The 20,193-nt window shown below is 30.8% G+C and overlaps 1 protein-coding gene across 1 annotated transcript; it reads left to right on the top strand.

Moving 5' to 3' along the window:
• Nucleotides 1–2,298: 2,298 nt before the first annotated feature.
• LOC113403883 (sodium/potassium/calcium exchanger 3-like) lies at nt 2,299–18,538 on the top strand. Its single transcript, XM_026644511.2, has 10 exons — nt 2,299–2,437; nt 4,578–4,710; nt 5,729–5,950; nt 7,966–8,102; nt 9,327–9,497; nt 9,885–10,113; nt 12,246–12,362; nt 12,688–12,912; nt 14,128–14,229; nt 17,772–18,538. Exons 2-10 carry the CDS (start codon nt 4,629–4,631, stop codon nt 18,095–18,097), a joined length of 1,611 nt encoding a protein of 536 aa, XP_026500296.1. The 5' UTR covers nt 2,299–2,437; nt 4,578–4,628; the 3' UTR covers nt 18,098–18,538.
• The last annotated feature ends 1,655 nt before the right edge of the window (nt 18,539–20,193 follow it).

The raw sequence follows: 20,193 nt of genomic DNA, 5'->3' as shown, positions 1-20,193 counted from the left end.
AGAAGTAGTGTCTGTAATCCCGTGCCTCCGACAGCTTGTAAACCTCGGTCTTGGACGTCATCTCTTGCCCATCCCGTGTTATTATTATTACAGAATATACATAGAGAATATAAGTGTGTTGTGTGTGCGCTTAATGTGTGTGTCTGTCCTGTACTTTGGGCTCCGATGACAATTAATTTAAAACGATAAGGATCATCACTAGTTTCCTATGTCCGTTTATAAATGATTTTGAATGCCTTTAGACTCTTATAATTACTAATCTATTTATTTTTATTTGCTAAGAAAAAAAAATATTAAATAAATTAAATTAGTGAGCACATCAGCGAGATATTGCTGTCAATTACATTTTAAAAATCTTGGGTCACGAAGTTCATAATGGATTCTTAGCAATATTTTACAACCACATAACTTACTCGTGGTCGCTTCCGTGAAAATTACCTATTATCATTAAATTATTATGTAATAATTATCGTGGATATCGATTTTTTATTTAATACTTTTAATTCATAGATTAATTTTAATAAAAAATATCGATCTCTTACTATTGATAAAAGGGAACATTCAGCGAATCAAATAATTATCTACGAAATCTAACAAGTCATCGATCAAAATTTTCTTTTAAAAGTTCGATCTTCGTTTAAACCTTCCTAAAACGATAAATCGAAAAAGCATTTTTTCATTGATATACAATACTTTATTTTATTTCATTACACGATAAATACGAAAGCTTGTGTATTTCGGTGTTTGTAACACAATCCCGTCAAAACTGCTAAACGGATTCGATTACGTATAGAAATTGATACTTAGATCATAGATTAATAGCACGGTTGGACAATTATTGGTATAATTGCACACACGTTTATAGCACTGAGATTAATTATTGTAAATAAGATAATAATACTATCTTGAAATTAATGAATCATAACCGATAAATTTAAATTTTCGTAATCATTTCCTAATTCGAATTTTTAACGACCGATTAATTAAATAATCACCTATACCTACTGCAAATATGTATTTAACTTTTGTTCAATAAAAGTTTTTTTCATATTCTAAACAGAATTTTAATATAACAATGCGCAGGTTGTTACATCAAATTTATAACCTTATATATGTATGCCTTAAAGAGTATTTTGAACATTTTATTACGATAATACATGCTTGCTGCTTATCATACGCGGTCCTTATTATTCTTTATGTAAAACTCACTTCTTTTGATTTTTAAACCATTTAAAATTAATGAATCGAAATTCATAACCAATATCGTAATTAGAGGTTAGGTACGCCTCCAGAGGCACTACCTTTAGAGAGGTGCATTTTGCAGACCAACAGACTGTCGGTCTGTCTGTGCCGCAGGAGCACAGTCACACTAACTAAAATAAAATAAACTTGCTTTTATGTATGTAGACATCATGGCATAATTCATGATATATTGTATCCCTTACTAATTAATAATAAGAACTGTTTTAAATTAATTACACTTTCAAAGTTATGGTGTCGTTTTTCTTTCTTGAAAGTAGGTATTGAATTGCGTAAAATTCACATCTCACGACAGTAACTACGATGCCGTTCATAACGGTATACAAAAATTGGCTCACCCCGAATGGTATTGGATGTTTATAATTTTGGTCAAAATGGGTAAATTGTTTACAATACTGACATTAAGAAATGGTCGTCGCCCGGCAGATTGAAAAGAGTTGGATGGTTGATGAAAGAATTTACATTTAATCAAATTATAAAACGAAATCATGCATTTAAAATTTTAGTGGTGCTTGTGCGGGCTTGAATCCCAAATTTTCAGTTAATATTTATAAGGCAAAATCGCTGTACCTACCGTTATGGATAGGACATTTATTGGCACAGTTGGTACTTAAAAGAAAAATAAGTTTTTCGAATGCCGGTATTGATATGAAAACTGAATAAAAGTGAAAGAAGTGTCATTAAATATTTTTATAGAACTTTAATTGACCATTGTTATTAAGTACCCATTGTTATGAAGTGAAATGTAATGAAAGAGATTTATAAATATTTATAGTCCGATCGTTTTAAATTAACTCATTATTCAAGTATCCTTTCACGAGACAACATTTTGAAGGTTTATCTCATTTACAACTATGAAACATGCAATCTTGCAATCGAGTAATTTTATCTATATAAACGAAGATCACTAAAATAGATGCGTGTGCGCATTTACAACAAACACACAATAAATATAGCAAATACGTAATTTAATCTACTAATCGTTGACAGCGCCTTATCAATTAAGATTATCTGTTTAAAAACCCCTGGCATTCATATCTTTGTTTCAGTGTTGAAAATGAAATCCTTGCAATGCCAAGCGACAGCTAGCGGAATATAGAGTTTAGTTAACGAAAATGTACTTTTAGTAGTCGATAAATAAATCAAATCAATTAAGTGTCAACTAAGAATACTATTAGTAAGTATAAAGTGATGTGTTGTATTATCGAATAAATTATAATGACTATCGATTAATCGATTCTGTGATTTTATTTCGAAACGTTTAATAATAATTAGGTTATCGATTTTAGTTCGCTTCAGCGTTTGTTGTGATCGTATTTATATCGATATTTATATATATTTAAGAGATATTGTGGTTCTATTAAGGGATTTTTTTAATTCTAAGCGAGGATATTATGTGATTATTCAAGGCTAAGAATTATGTAGGCGAAGGTAAATTGTGTTTATTTTCATTTGAATAATGCTTGAACGTGATGCGTGTTACAGTTATTATTTTAATTGCGTTGTTATTTTCTGTTTTTTGTTAAAGTAGTCTGTGATATGTGTCAATTTGCAGTATGTGAAGCGACGTTGCGCGAAATACGAATATATTTAAATAAGTTACTTTACACCTTTGCAATGCTTTTGTGACAAAATATTTTATACGTACAGGTATATTGTGATTTTGAAGCGGACTTCCTATGTCATAAAGGTACTATAAAAAAAAAATGTACGGTAGTGTTTTCATTACGGTTTTTCTTAATTCAATATAAAGATGTATTCGAGAACATAAATATTTTTGTATAATTTTATTACAGCGCCTTTTCTATGGGCGGTGTTAACCACTTAACTTCAAGTGTCCTTCGTCTACATATATTATATAAAAATACTAATATATAGGTACATATTACTTTAATATTATATATTTTTATCTACATACTATGAAGCTAAGACAATTTAGGTACATAACGCTGTTATTCGGTTAAAATGTTTAGATAATTTGATTGTTAATAATTCAACAAGATTTTTGTAATTATAATCTTGAAATGGATGTATTAAAAACAAAGTTATAATTTCATTTGGACTGGTCTTAGTTACTATAGTTAAAATTAAGGTAACATTAAGCAATTGTTTTTTGATACATATACAGTTTTAGGGGTATCAACGTATCTGATATTTCGTTTTAAAAAAGTAACGAAATCATATTTTTTTATAATACATAATGTTTTAATTTTTTATTATATAAGTGATATAGCTTAGCATAATTCTTTTTTATATATTTATTCGATGTTCTATGTCCTTATTTGAATTTTAAACATCTTAAATAATTGTTTTGTAAGTAACTAACGGTTGTACATAATACTAGTTCTTTAGAACTTAATGATACTTGATACATGTCTTCGTAGTTGGCTTTAAGGTCTTTGTAGATTCATACAGGCGCAATAATAGGACGGATAGGGGGTAAAACGGGGGGATACTTGGACATATGACAGCAGTGTATTGTAACTGTTTAACGACGATGATGGTGATATATATACTTAATAACAAATACAAAAATAATATAGTTAAAATCAAAACAAAAAATTGTGAGGCAAAAACGAGAAATATATATTAAAATTATGAATTCTCAAATTTAATTACTTAGTTATGGAATAGGACGCCAAGGTGGTTACTAAACTAACAATTACGTACACAGTCTATCCTTGTACTTGTGAAAATATAATTAGCATTATATTACTAATGACTAAGATGTCAGTAGACCTATTCTGAGGACTTAATGGCGAAATGATGTAAACTGCCTTACTTTGCTGTTTTGTAACAGTTAAATGTTGTAATTATTATATTCGATTTCGATTATCACTTTCGGATATATCACAATTATGTTCTGCGGTGAGTTTCGAATTTTTGCTCACGGATTATAGGTAATATTGTGAGGATGTATAAACGATAAATATTACAAACAAAATAACTCGCAGAATAATAAGAATGCCACTAAAATAGATTTCATGTTTGGGAACTTTTTGTTGCAAACAAAAAGTTCATGGAGAATAGGGCTGAGATCTTGGCTTAAAGGGGTTTTATCTGATCTCCGTTACTGTCAAGAAATTCCTAAAAACATCCCGAAGTTTGCAAATTGACTGAATAAACACTCGGCTATTGCGTCTGCGCAATTTCATTGACATGTCGTTTAGTAGTCCCATCGAATATTGAGAGTGAATTGGCATACATCTTCCTAAGCACTATAGTATTACTTGGCTATACTTTATTGAGAAATCATCGTGATAGAGTTTTTAAAATAAATTATTAAATGGATGATAATCAATTTTGTTTTTCAACAGGAACGAGTATCAACATCCTTTGGTTTGTGAGAAGAAATTACTATTTTCAAGATGTTCCGAAATAAGTTAGTTGCGATCGCTGCTGTGACGATATGGCTGACTCTATCGTACACTACGGCTCTCGAGGATTTCAGTATGCATTTTATATAATTAGTCTAGATTTAAATACAATACTTCTTATAACGAACTTACGAAATGCTTACGAATTTATTATAGACTAGCTGTGCCGATTTTGTGCGCGTTTAAATTTAACAAAAAAGTTAATGTTGTAGCCTAAATGACTCCTTAATACACCTGCTATCTGCCAGTGAAGTTCCGTCCAAATCGGTCTAGCCGAAATTAGATCCCGAGATTAGTCGGAACAAACAGACAGACAGACAAACATTGAAAGAAATTTTATTTTAGTAAAAAACGATTATTTTAATATTACAAACAGACACTCCAATTTTATTATATGTATAGATTTACAACTTAATCAAGGTACTCGATCGTTTATAAATGTGTTAAATTATTGAAGCTGCCTAATTAATAACTTAGGAAGTTGCTGAACTAGCCCGTAACCAAGTTATAAATATTCATTAATAATAAAAGTTAATCATTGCTTCTTTGGCAAGTTACTCTCGATAGCAACCTTATATCTTTTATATAGTTAAATTCCTTTTCATCTAGTCAGGTAACCTTCTACTAGACTACTACAACTAGTATATCTAACAAAACATAATGTATATTTACCTTAAATAAATCCACATTAATAATAATACATATTACATTCATATCAAATAATCACGCACTTATAGAAAGGCAATAAAATCGATATTTAGCGAAGATAAACGTGTAAATTAATTCGTTAAACAATGTGACGTTATCATAGGACATTCATGGATAAAAATGATAAATGCCCCGTGATTCCGAAATCGATCCAGCCTTACTTCGTTGTTATACTGTTAGCTGCGGTTTGGTGCGAATATTGATATTACAATTTATTTATAAAATTATTCTCTTTTACCTTAAACGAGTATTTTATGACATTTATAATGACCAATCAATTGCTGGGAAACGATGGTCAAGTGATTATAAATGATAATTTATTTAAAATTACTTGTATTCATTGTCCTTATTTCGATGTTACTTTATAAAGATACGCCTTGCAGATTTGACGGATGCTGATGATGATTATATAACGGTGTTCAACTACAATGGCGAAGAGGTTTATATAACGAAAGAACTTATGAAGAGATTGAACCATGAGTCAGAGACATGGCACTGGAGGCCCTGGCTGAGGACGAAGACGGAGGTAGTCGGAAATATCATGCAAGAAGTGGAACGGTCGAGTGAGGACTCGGTGAATAGTTTCCCAGTTAGTATATTCGATGGTGAGTTATTTGAAGTTTATATTTAATTAAAAAAAAAGTTATTTATTGAATTGGAATCATTTAAGTAGAATATTATTATTTTAGAATAATATTCTCTTCTAAAAATATTAATATAAGTACATTTTTAGAATAGTTATTAATCGTTCGATTTTATAACAATATTGTGATGAGATCGCTAGTTCAATTCCAGCCCACGAAATTTTATATTGTCCTCGCCATTGAAAAAAATCCCGAGGAAAGTTTACACGTGTATGTAAAATTGAGGTCGAAAGGTCTTTAGATAAGTAAGAATAAACATCTGGATTCAATTATTTACAAGTCAAAGTTTCACAATCGACTTTTCTCTTGCAATCTAATATAATACTAATATATTTATTTTTTCACAAATGTAATTCAGGTAAAATAAAACTCGAAATACAACACAAAAGATAAACATTGTATGTGACATTTTGTATAAATATAATACGAAAATATACATGCATTTGAAAAACAGGCATCAGTGGAATTTAAAAATTATTTCGTCGGACGAATCAACGTCAATCATTATATATGCGTATCTTATTTACGTAATAATTATGATACGTTATCAAATTGTATTGATTAAGTGAGAGGATTTTTCTAATTCAAATTAAATTGTTGGGTAATTTTTATGTATTAATTTGAATACTTGATGGACTCTGTTTACCTTCTAACCAAATTTAACTTAGCCAATGACAACGATTGTGCTTAATTTCTATTGTAGATATAAATGTCAAAAATATCTTTATTTTATAACCGTATAGTACTGAATCTTTGAGTAATAATTTTCAATTAAAAACACTCTCACTGGCGGTTCATCTGACTGGCTAGATAATTGCAATTTAACTAAGAAATTATTGGTCCAAAGGTTTAGATTTTTGATTAAATAGATAGGTACTTCTAACAAAACTATAGTCTTTCTCATGCAAACAGGACTTTGTTATGACTATTGTCGTTTTCAAAATAACTTTTCACGTTTTGTTGTCACCGCACATACAAACAAACTATACAATGATGACCTCTACAGCCGTTAAGTCAGCTGCAATTTCGTTTATGTGACATCCCTAGTCAATGCGCCTCCCTTTAAGTGAGTTTTATTCTTTCATGATAAAACTTTTATAAGCCTCTTTATATTACAGATAGGAGATTTATTCATACAGAAAGATGTAAAAGTAGGAACTTATATAATATGTTACTCGGGCACGTTTTATTGTAAATTGTAATGTATTTAATAAGACGTTTAGTTGAAATATGGTGGAAATGTTCAACAGGAAGGAGGGATGAGCTGGCTATTCATTTATAATACGAATTAGTTTGAATGTTCCTAAATATTGGCAACTGTGAGCTATTTTTTGAGAATGAAGATTTGTATATTTTAGGAAAATTGACTTTTATATGTTAAGTTTTAAAACAAGAAATCGGTTAATTATTTTATAAACTGCAAGTTGAGTTTGTAAGTTTATCTTTATAAATTCATAGCATGTGTCAGTTGTCTGCCTAATTAAGACATATTCATAGCAAACGTTGATTACTGAAATAATTCACAATTAAAGAAAATAAATTGATATATACATACATCGTCATAGGAGGGTTTCACATCATAAATGCGTCCATATAATATATGAGTTATTGTTACATATTATATAATATTCAAACGTATAACGTAACGAGCCGAGATGGCCCAGTGGTTAGAACGCGTGCATCTTAACCGATGATTTCGGGTTCAAACCCAGGCAGGCACCACTGAATTTACATGTGCTTAATTTGTTTATAATTCATCTCGTGCTCGGCGGTGAAGGAAAACATCGTGAGGAAACCTGCATGTGTCTAATTTCAACGAAATTCTGCCACATGTGTATTCCACCAACCCGCATTGGAGCAGCGTGGTGGAATATGCTCCATACCTTCTCCTCAACGGGAGAGGAGGCCTTAGCCCAGCAGTGGGAAATTTACAGGCTGATTATGTACAAATCAATTTAATTTAACGCTTGTTTTAGACGAAGAACTTCGAAGCGGTGCGTTCGTGTTATATATAATGTTTGGGATCTACTCCTTTACACTATTGGCGATAGTGTGCAACGATTACTTCATACCTTGCGTCGAAATGATATGCGAGGATTTAAAGATACCGCAGGTTAGTAAAGCGGAATTCACACGGATCCCTCATCCTCACTTTACCCACTTACCCCGTGAATCAAATTGTTCATACGAAATTTCATCTAAACTGGTTCAGCGGTTTAATTTTTTAGAAACACCTAAGTCTTGTTCTTACTACATATGTTTATTAATAATAATCTTTATTTGAAAAATATATTTTGCATTACAGTTATCAAGTTACAGTTACAGTTACCAAGTCGCTCATATCTACACTAATTACTTATATTTTTTTTAAATATTCCTACTAATTTGACTAAAACATACTACTAAGGACGAATGAAATAAAATTTATAAAAAAAAGTAAAAAAAATAAGCTTAAATCTATTTGGGAACCATAAAACTAATCTTTAAAATTCTGGAATATATAGAATTGTTTGAATATAGTATAAAAGACACAAAATATGTCTACATCTCAACAAAAACGTAGGAAGCTATTTAAAAGTTTAACAGTCCTAGCAGGGGGGCTGTTGCTAGCGTGGGGAGAATGCCACATGGGTGGGTAACAAAACAATCGATGTTGCCATCTTCCAACACCACGCATATATTGGTCGGGAACATACAAATATATGGATTCGCGTAGAGCAGTGCTATCCACCCTATTAACTAGAATTAAATAGTAAAATTTTATATGTGCGGATTCCCGCTTAAGCTGAAGTTAAATGTTAGAAATGAGATGATGAAAAATGAGTTATGAAAACTGAGATGTTAGAAAAGAAATGCTCCTTTTCTAATGAGTTTTCATCTCATTAATACAAATAATATATAATGATATAGTAGAAGTGCAATAGCGTGTAATATATTAAAACTATTTTTTTAAATACAAATATAATACAGAATATTATATATATATATTTTAATAATGTAATGTAAATTGAAAATATATATATTTCACTGTAGAATTGTAAATATCGTTAGATTGTAATCTATCTCGCGTGACTGCAAACTACCGAAATATTATAAACGGTGATTTAACTCAAAATAAAACGTCAAAAATTTGGATAGTTTATGATATTATGCTTAAGTTAGGTTAGTGTTTATAATTTAACTGAAATTACGCATTTCGATAGATTACAAGTGCTTTAGCTACTTACTCTGACGGTATTTACAATTTTTCGGTGACATAATATACGCTAAAAAACGTGTTTCTCGAATTATGCGTATTTTTTGCATTTTAGCATTTAGAAGTAGCATTTGTTTTTAGAACGTAGCGGCAGCTACTTTTATGTCAGTAGCAACTTCTTGTCCTGAATTCTTCGTGAACGTGATCTCAACATTCCTCACGCAGTCCGATATGGGTATAGGCACCATCGTCGGCTCTGCCATATTTAACTTGCTGGGTGTCGCAGCTGTAGGCAGTTTAGCGGCAGTGGCGGTGAGAACAAAAACATTATTGATATAAAATTATTTTCAAGTAAATCAACTCATTTGGTGTATTTTATGTAAAACAATTAACATGATTACCAACAAACTAGCGAATGAACAAATCAAATTTTATGTTTATTACCTATAATTTTTATGTTTATTTCTATTGAGACACTATAGTGTTCCATTTAAAATTAATCTGTTTGCATTACTTGAGAAAGGTTATAAAGCATTTAATACCATCCGCGGAGGCAAAGCATTTTAAGTAATCTTAAATACATATAAAATCTATTAAACAATCCATGCAATAATTTGTTCGTTAATGTTGTCAGTTTGCAAACCATAAATAGAAATATTATTTTAGAAGAGATTTATTGATTGCGTTTTAATATTTTAGCCAATAGCGATCGACCGCCGTCCCGTAACGAGGGATGTGCTTATCTACATGATCAATGTTGGCGTGTTGGTCGCCATCGTTTGGGATGGCCAAATCGTCTGGTACGAGGCGACGGTGCTTGGCGTTTTGTACATCTGTTACTTCGTTTTCATGTTCAACAGTATGAAAATATTTAACTTGATTGATAGGATCACAGCTTCTTGCTGTAACAAGAACGGAAAGTCAGAATGTAAGTATGAGTCATGAGTTTTTGCTGAACTTGATACAAAAGTATGTCGAAATGTAATATTTAAAGTGTAAGTCGTAATAGTTACTTGGCTTAAGTGAGTTTTTAAAAAAGTTCAGTAGCAGTTCTGAGTTTGATCTCTCTGCGGTCGTTTACCAATTGAAAAGAGAGTGAGAGTGAGTTAGTCTAGCACATTGGTTAGTTTCCGATATCGGTCAGGGGATTAATCACGGGTAGATTGTGTTCCTTACGAAACATTTAACGTTCTAACCGTTTCGCAATCATTTGTATAATATAAATATTAATAAACATTGGTTCATTAAAGAGATAATCAAAATAAAACTTTGAAATAAATTAGTAAATAACAAATTTGAAAAATATAGTTCTCAATCTCAAACTCAGCATCATAATTGCAACAATTTGACGTCATCATGATCATTTGTTTAGTATTTATATTTAATTTATATGTGTAATTTTTTTTTTTGTTTATTTCTTAGTATAATATATCTCAGCCGATTTTAGGAATACAATAAAACAGATATAATATAGAAATTGTTATCGATCAGTTGATTTTATCGATTTAATCAAAATAAGTTTCCGAAACATTGATTCGCTAATAATATAATATTATCTTATTTACTTCATCTATTATGGTTTCAACAAGCTGTTTATCGTTTAAAATTACGTTTGATTTTTTGAGATATTACACAAATGACGTCGGTTAGATAAATATTATATTGCTAGATGTAAACCCAGCTTCGCTCGGGTGAAATAAATAAAACTAAAAATATGGTTTATTATTTATTATTAATATATTGTGGATAAGTTTCCATTGGGCTTTCCGTAACCCTGCACGAAATTATTAATTGGAACTCAATTACTGAACGCACCGGTAACGTCAATCATGGCCGCCCTTTGAACTTCGATTTTACGAATTTTGCGGATATATGTATTTTAAACGATCTATAACTGTGGATAGGTTTCGAAATCTGTCATATAAAGTTTATCTGTTTCGGTTTTAGTTTTAGCAGCATTCGTTTCAAAGTCGTCTGAACCGGTAATAATATTTTATTTTTATTTTTTGTATTTGACAGTAAGTAGTTTTATAGCGGGATGTTTTAGCGCAGTACAGGCGGATAGATCGGTTTGCCAATGTTAGTAACTCATTGATTAAAACAAGTCTGTCTGTCGAAATATGATATAATATGTATAAAAATGGCGACAAAAGTTGAACGAAAAAGAATAATCAATACTTTTCGATTATTTAGAAGATTGAATGTATAGAATTATGTAATTAAAATTTTCATTCTATTAGATATTATCGCAAATGCTGCTAGAAAAACCTTGAATCTTGATACATATCAAAATAATACTTTACGCATAATTTTGATACTTGAATTCAAGGCAGCATTGATGAGATGAAAGATATCTCTAATCTAAGAATCACTGCGGTTACTTCAAAAAAAAAGAATTCGTATAACATTTTATTTTAATCTTTTGTTATTAATCAAAATCTTAGATTTCAAAACTAGTTGCTGTTTTTATTTCTTGATTGATCAAATATTTAAAGATACATTTATAAAAAAAATGTTCTGATCCTTTAGTAACAAATATATGAAAAACATTAGAATGATAGGAAAATGATATTAAATCCCTCTGACCGATTTCAGCTGTAGCGACTAATCTCAAATGAGACAGAGATTTATAACACTTGTTGTGTACCTATGTACACAAACAAAGGTGGTCTCTCTGTTTCTTCATTCTCATTATTGAATGGGGCAACAATCCGATGATTCATGATTTGAACCCTCGGAGGAGCTCGGGATAGCTTAATAAGCTACACAACACCAAAGAGGCCGTTAGTTGAAATATTACAGCACTTACAGTGTATAATATTGAGCAAAAGTGCAATTTCTTGGACTATCCATTATTAAATAATAATTGCATATAAACAAACGAATCATATTATTGTCTTGGTGTGCGTGATGTGCTTGACACTCGCCAATCGTCATATATACTAGAGTACCAGATGGCCAACAGTTGACCAATAATTTATTTCGTCGCGTTCGACAGCTTCGACAGTCCATTGAGACATATAAATAATCAAAGACTAATTGAAGTATATTTGTCAACAGATGTAGTATCAATAGACGGGAAGCCCGTGGAGGAGGGCGTCGATAACAAGGGATTCAACAATAGTGACGCTCAAATAAATAATGGAACGAATAATGAAAAGATGTCAGTGGAGAAAGGTGAGTTGTTGAGAGAAAGGATTTTCCAATGAAGTTCCTATATTGTTTACAGTTAATATCTGAATATTTGTATTAAGGTTTAAAGCTGTTGCATATTATTAATATAATTTATAACTTGACAAATTATATAATATATGGTTGAAGGGTTAATAAAGTTAATGTAAAATAAAATATACTTTAATGAAATACATAATCTCAAATACTGCATTATATACTGAGACTAAGAAGCGTACAAGTAAATAAACAAAAATATTGTACAACTTTTGGAAATTTTTATGTACATTGTTTTAAATATATCTATTTTTATTTTTTATCGTCACTTTAGTGGAAATCGATGAAACACCAAAGAAGAGTATTTTTACATTCCCGAAGGGGAAGTCAATTATATACAAGATCTGGTGGCTGTACACTTGGCCACTGAAACTTGTCTTGGGACTTACAATTCCGTCACCGATCACCTGCCAGAGATTCTATCCGATGGCTTTCCTGATGTGTATCATATGGATAGGCGTGAACTCTTACTTCGTATCTTGGAGCATGACTGTTTTGGGTAAGTCTGGTGTAAAATAAGACGAAATCAGTTTTTAACAGTTTAAAAGCGGTTTTTTACTCACTGATGGTAGAATAGTTTGCGAGACGTTATTCAAAGGCACCCCAGTAAAAAACATATCGTTAATTTTGAAAACGAGACTTTTAAAATCGTTCCTAAAAGACGATTATAAGAGTTCGTTATTTATAACTAAAATAAGATCAGTTACTCGTGTACAATAACGATTCTCTAGAAACTGGGTATTAGAGTGTGTATACATACTTTGCATATTATTGTTACGTAATACATACAGTATTGTAGTATTTGCAAATATTTATTATACGTATTTTCAATACGCTAAAATAGTCTTAATCTAATATCATGAACTGAAGAGCAATGCAATGCTTTGAGTAGCTATGTTTAAAGCAAATATTTTCCTTTGATATGTGACTAAAGTCGATTGTTGTTGGAATTTTATTAAACTAATCAAAAATATTCTCTTTTAATTGCAATGCTAGGACAATTCATGCAAATATACGACCATTCTACATAAAGTGAAGTTACATATACAATAGTTTATTATTGTTAGTAGAGGTTTGTTAAATTTATTTCTTGTAATAAATCTATCACTATAAGATATAAAAACATAAATGATTTAGTTACAAGATTAAAATCTATTTTTAAGATTAATACTAATATTTATTTAAGCGTTCTGGTACAATAATATTTATTGAGCAAATACTTATAACCTATAGCTAATAGGTGACATTGACCCATTTTTTACTGAGTGGATTCGAAACACTTAAGGAAAATAGATGAGCGTTTATTTGATTTCATACATTAAGTTAATTTAAAAACGTTTTTAATATTCCTTTTTCATACAAATCTTATTATAAATTCGAGTGATTAATTTACCTTTAAATTAGTACAAAAGTATAAGTTGGCAAACACTCCTTTGGCCAAGCGTCTGATCTTCTTCCGGAGTTAAAGAGTAGAAAGTGCTGGAATATTTTTTACCTTGACGGAAAGGCCGGATTGAGAGTTTTCAATTAATATCATTATTTTTAAATAAATCGAACTATATTTTTAGTCGTGTGTATTTTACTTTATGTAAATTTATATGTAGGAAAAATTGTGGCCCCTCATTGGTGGCCCCGTGGTGGTTGATATGGAATCTTCTTTTCCGACCCCTGAGAATAGCCAGCAATACATTAATTTGTATAATATTTCTTATAGGTCATGCTTTCTTCATACCTGAATCTGTTATGGGAATGACGTTCCTTGCTTTCGGAGGCTGCCTTCCTGAAGCGTGTTCTATATTCATCATGTCAAGAAAAGGTAAGGATATTAAAAAAAAAAACTAGCGAATGTATGACAATATAAATCACATTTTTTTTACATGGCCCGACAAGTTTGTTCGCTTGGAGTTTGAGTGAATAATTTAAAAATATTAGTAATCATTTGAGATATGTATCTTTGCGATAATTTATTTATCAACATTAATTATAATTTAGTCATACTATGTATGTAAAAAGAATAACAAATCATCAACACGTAAACATTATCTACGCGAAAATATTTCTGGAGATTAGCGAAATTAAGATAATAATTAATAATCTTTGTATATATATTGTATTGATTATCTGCCTTGCGAATATTTCTTGGTGTGTTTAATGTCAAATTTTAATATGCTATGTGACTATCTTTATGTTTACTTAACCAGTTCGTTTGTGTTTTGTTTACGTTTTCCTTATTTCAAATAGAACAATAGGGGATCAGTATCACACTGCCTCGTTGGTTTAGTGGCTAGATTATGAGACTGCAGATCTGAAAGACCTGTTGATTTACACTTCCGTGCCTCAGAAAGCACGTAAAATCGTTTTTATATCGGTAACCGTCTTTTACGAAAACAAATGTCAGGGGAGTTTTTTCTAGAATGTTTTAGACTAAGCATGGAAGGATAAGATATGCCTGGGAGTCTATGTAACGGAGACGTATCAAGGGCGTCTAGTGAGACGCGGATTAATGACTCAGTGTCTACACATGCTAAGCCTGCCTGATGAGCTGAACTAATGAGTTTATCAAGCGAAACAACAATTATTTCATTAATTATTACAATAGTTTATATAAGTATATTTCCGTTTTTATGAAATCATAAAAAATACTGTTAAAACGTAACGCGTGCAGTTTTGCGCAAATCTGAGGAGCAACAGGCATGTCTACGTTTCATGTGCCTCCCTCGCAACGTAGCTCTGTGCTCGACATACTTTACAAAATCTGCTCTGCTCTGCGTTGTCGGATTAGTAATCTTTGTGTTTCAGCAAACACTTATCTTTGAATATTAATAATAATTGACAAAATAATGACCTTATTCGTTTATGGAATAGCTTTAGTCTAATATAATTTATGGCCAGGTAGCGCTAACACGTGTATAAAAAGAGCAAAAAAAAAATATAATGTGATTTGTGTAAATATATATAGAATAATATTTTTGAATTATTAAATAAAATTGGTTGAAATGACAAGTCGATTGACGTAAATTCTATATTATCTCAATTTAAAATATCGATAGATCCCATCTAACGATTATATGAGATAATCGATTTAATTACGGCATAGTGTCTATAGATATCTCGAATATCGACGTCTGCATATAATTTAATCTCAATCAACTATATTAGTAGGCGTTTTTAAAGTGTAGGAATTTTCGAAATTATATAGTTATAATAAACGTAATATAATATTAATTACAGTTTCTATGGTCGTTATTATTTTAGTAATTGTGATGTTATGAATTTGCTATCACAAGAGGGAGTCGAAGCATATTTCTACTATGTAAATTATAGTATAACAAATATTTCTTATCAAAACTATGAATGTTAATGAAATTGTTTAAGGACCTTCGACCTGTATACAAAATACATATTCTTGATCTATAGAAGATGGATCTTCGTCATCGTATTACTATTTCCGAGTTGGTCGGTAGCATAAATTTTTTATTGAAAACTTTAATGAATTTTTGGTTTAATATTCGGTTTTAGTGATGTAATATGAAATAAATTATTCTATGCTAATACAGAAATTAGAAAACGTAAATCTTTAAGTGGGTTTAAGTCGAGCAAATGCCAATTAATTTTAGTTCATAATCGTACTCGACGTTGAAGGAAAACATCACGATTTTATTTGTCATATGTTTTTTAAGTGAAATAAATACAAGTAAATATAAATAATTATTTCTAGTATTAAAAAATGATTCTATCGTACCTTTCACATCGCAAGTAAGACGCAAATGACGGATAAACCTTCTTTGATACTAAGAATAAATTGCGTGCGACGTATTTTCCCGTCACCGTGGCGTGGGGTTATTCCTAATCATAAAGTATTAGAACTGAGATCGATTGAGTTACGTTCCCATATAGGATTGACACAATGGAAAATCAAAATATAATTAGCCGTCTGTTTATAACTGGAAACAAAATACCATGCAAAAAAAAATCACTCGCGCAAAACGTGTAGGATCTCTTTATGAGCAATCTCGCATCTTTGATCCCTTAAAAAAAGTGCGGGACTTATATATATGGAAGCGTATGGCAAGGCTTCTATTTATTTTTAATGCAACGTAACTCATTTATGTCGTATTTCCCTACCTTCTCTCTGTTTCTCTCTTGCTTGGAAGAGATAAGGCCGCCTCTTGTACAATATTTGAATTAATCCTATTAGTAAATATATACATTTGTATTAGTACATAAATAAAAAACACTTTGTGCTGTAAGTATATATACTTAAAATTTTCGAGAGTTACTATCTGTGAAATTACTTAGATTATTTGATAGTAAAATGAATTAATCTAGAAGATACGTCGAATTAATCTCACAATTCTGTAAAATACATTTATATATTTTCCTTAGGTAAGTATAAATTAAAAAAAAAAAGTCCACAAGTGTTCATCACGTGTGCGTAACGTGGGCTCAGTCGATTCCTTTCGTGATCACCGAATCGTGCTAATTATCTCTTACATCACTAAAATAAGTTTCATATCGTTCATCAACTTTTTTAGCCTTAGATTAACCGATTTTAAAATACTTTTGAATATTCACGGTCATATTGTAATATTTTGTACGTTATTTTATCATAAACACTGAACGATATAAATTTAGATGTCAAGGAACACACAATATATATTTATTATAAATACTAGTGGATTGCCCGCGGAACTTCTCGTTCATTCAAAAGTATTTTAGGAATTTTTGGAACACAGGTTTTGTTTTGTTTTCATTTCATTGTAAACTGCAAGTCAAGTCCAAGTCATCTCCATTTGGCGCCGAAATGATTTTTAACGACAAATAGTGTGCATTAGTTCAGTTACAATTGGAGTTTATCGATACCAATTTATTTTAATTTTGTTTACTTTTTTCACTGTCTAAAATTAATTTAAAATTACTCAATTTGTATCAAGAATTATCTTTAATTTTCTGCACATCTACGACTGGAGCTCAAAATGAGAGCATCACCGGTTCTTTTATGTGCAGCTATCGTCCCATATTTATTGGGACAAAAATCGGCTTACGTTATTAATATATAAAATATTGTGTTGCTCGATTGTTTTAGGCATCTTACGTATTGTGCGTTTCAGGATATATTTATACTAATTTAATCGCTCGCTCGCTCATAGACACAGACTAGCTCAAGGGGTGTAATACCTTACTGCCTGTAATGTACTGACATTTCAGACAGGAATATAGTCCAGACTTTAATACTACCACACACTACAGACGGGTTTCCATAAAGCCCTGGCACCAAAATTTTAACACTTTTTTGAACATGTATACTTATAGTTAGTATAATTTTATTATTGTTGATAAAAATATAATTTGTTTCAGGTGAGGGCGGTATTGGTGTTTCAAACGCGTTGGGCGCTAATTCATTAGCGATATTGTTCGCACTCGGTCTACCTTGGCTCATCAAAACCCTGACTCTACTGGTTCAAGGAGCCGACACAGCTGTCACCATCAATTCAGTGGGCATCGACTTCGTGGTCGGCTCATTACTAGTGGCGGCTTGTCTGTTGTGGATCTGTTTGTTCATAGGCAAATTCAAGCTCAGAAGAAGCCTCGGTTTTGTACTTATTTGTCTGTATGTAGTGTTTATTACCTTCGCAATTCTTGTTGAAATGGGTATTATACTAGACAGAGAAGTTGCGTTTTAAAACTATTTTAATTTTAAGTGAAATATTTTAGTGACTTTAGCTTAATGTTTCGCTTGAGTTATAATTTCGCGTACTGTTCGCGCTGTAATGACATTTGTCGTTGGGTATACCGTCGAGTGCACATCCAAAACAATTTGTTAAGAACACTGTGATGAATGTTGTGTATAGTATTTATGCAATCATTGTAAATAATATTGTACATTTGTAATTATTATACGTCTTTGTAATGTTTTTAGTATTTATAACGTGTGAAGCAATACGAAACGATCGTTAATATTCACATAAAACGATATTATTTCATTTTGTGCAGCGTCATGTAAGTAATCATGAAAGTAGCAGATCTGATTAACGTTACGATTATGACAACGTGCGAACTGTATTAAATAATACTATAGTTCAGTGAAAACAAATCCTTATCATAATATTTGTACGTGCTATTCCGATGACATGCAATCAATTTACACAAATTCGTTAACGACACATGTGGCTACTACTAACCAACCAGCGCTCGCTTTGAAGCCGATATGACTTTGTACGCCAACGTTAATATTCGTGTCAATTATAAATTCGGATTACTCGTCTAAGTTATCAGAATTTCAGTAGTGCTTGAATAGGCGTTCGATATTCGCTTAACTAGATTATACACATACACGCTTGTCTTGTGCGTCCTTTAGGTAACTTGGAGAGTATCTGACTATACAAGTGTGGGTATTATACTTGTAGTATCAATACTAACATCACGACCTAACAAGTATATTTGAACTTATACATTGTATAGCGGTTTCACGTGCTTCGATTTTAATTGACCGACATTTGTCGCGCAACTAAAAATTTAAAACAAATGAAAAATTTTATTTGAAGTTGATCAACATTTTTTTAAATATGGCAAACCTAAATACGACTGATTCTAATTGTTTAAATTTAATCGAAATTAAATTGCTTAAGCAGTTAATAGATTTAAATCGATTCACGTAAATGGTATATAAGCCATAGATAAACTGTTTTATTATAGAAGAGATTTTGTTGTTCTTTCTCTCTCTCTCAACATTTTTTTAAATATGGCAAACCTAAATACAATTGATTCTAATTGTTTAAATTTCATCGAAATTAAATAGCTTAAGCAGTTAATAGATTTAACTAATAGGCCTCCCTCAAAGATCGCTTCCCGCGACCTTCGCCAGGTCGTCCACCTTGTTAAGTTTGAATTATATATTTTGGCGATGAGCATAAAAATTCAAAGTCGTCTTGATTGCAACGTTTCTGTATGTATCGTACTCGTAACAATTCTGTCACTTGTAGTGTAAAAACAAATTCTCACCCATATGTTAAATATATAACGCGATGAACAGATTCTGAGTGATCGTTTCAGGTTTATGAATAAGTGTTATTAATTCGAGTGTATTTGTAAGGAAATTGTAATTTTCAGTGGCTTTACGATATTATAGCACTAATACTATTTTTAAATTGTTTTCTTATCAAATAAGAAACTGATAAATTAGCGTTAACTTTGATTTACTGATATCACCTTATCGCTGTGAAATAGTAAATAATTTTAACACTAATATTACTGTTTTTAAATAATTTTGTTTGTTTCTTTCAGAATTTCTTTATAATACTCACAAAAAAATCGGTCTTTTGATAGCGATAAATAATCAAAGTGATTTGTCTTACTAAATTTGTAGCTAGTCTTATTATTCATAAGGTAAATATAATAAATAAATTATATTTAATAACATTTATTTTTATTTTTAGAAATAAAAAGCATTTATTTATGTATTACACTATTCGTTGAGGAAACGACAATTTAAGATGATAACGTGTATGGACAAATGAGATGGAATTAAAATAAATAAATCTTTGCGGCCTTTAATTTACAATAACTCCTTATGACTGGAGACATGGCCAAGAACAGAAAATCCACGAGTGTCGTGATATAACCGAAATTTCGAATACGTAATATACATTATAAAAAACAGTAATTTTGTTATATCTTAGTATAAAAACACTTACAGTAATATTACATTAATGTTTTATGTCTCAAGGACCATAGTTTTAATCCTAAGATAGTCAGTCAGTTTCTAAATGTACTTAATCAG

This window comes from Vanessa tameamea, chromosome Z (assembly GCF_037043105.1).
Source record: "Vanessa tameamea isolate UH-Manoa-2023 chromosome Z, ilVanTame1 primary haplotype, whole genome shotgun sequence".
In the NCBI taxonomy this organism is placed as follows: domain Eukaryota; kingdom Metazoa; phylum Arthropoda; class Insecta; order Lepidoptera; family Nymphalidae; genus Vanessa; species Vanessa tameamea.
This window is presented reverse-complemented; position numbering and strand designations above follow the sequence as displayed.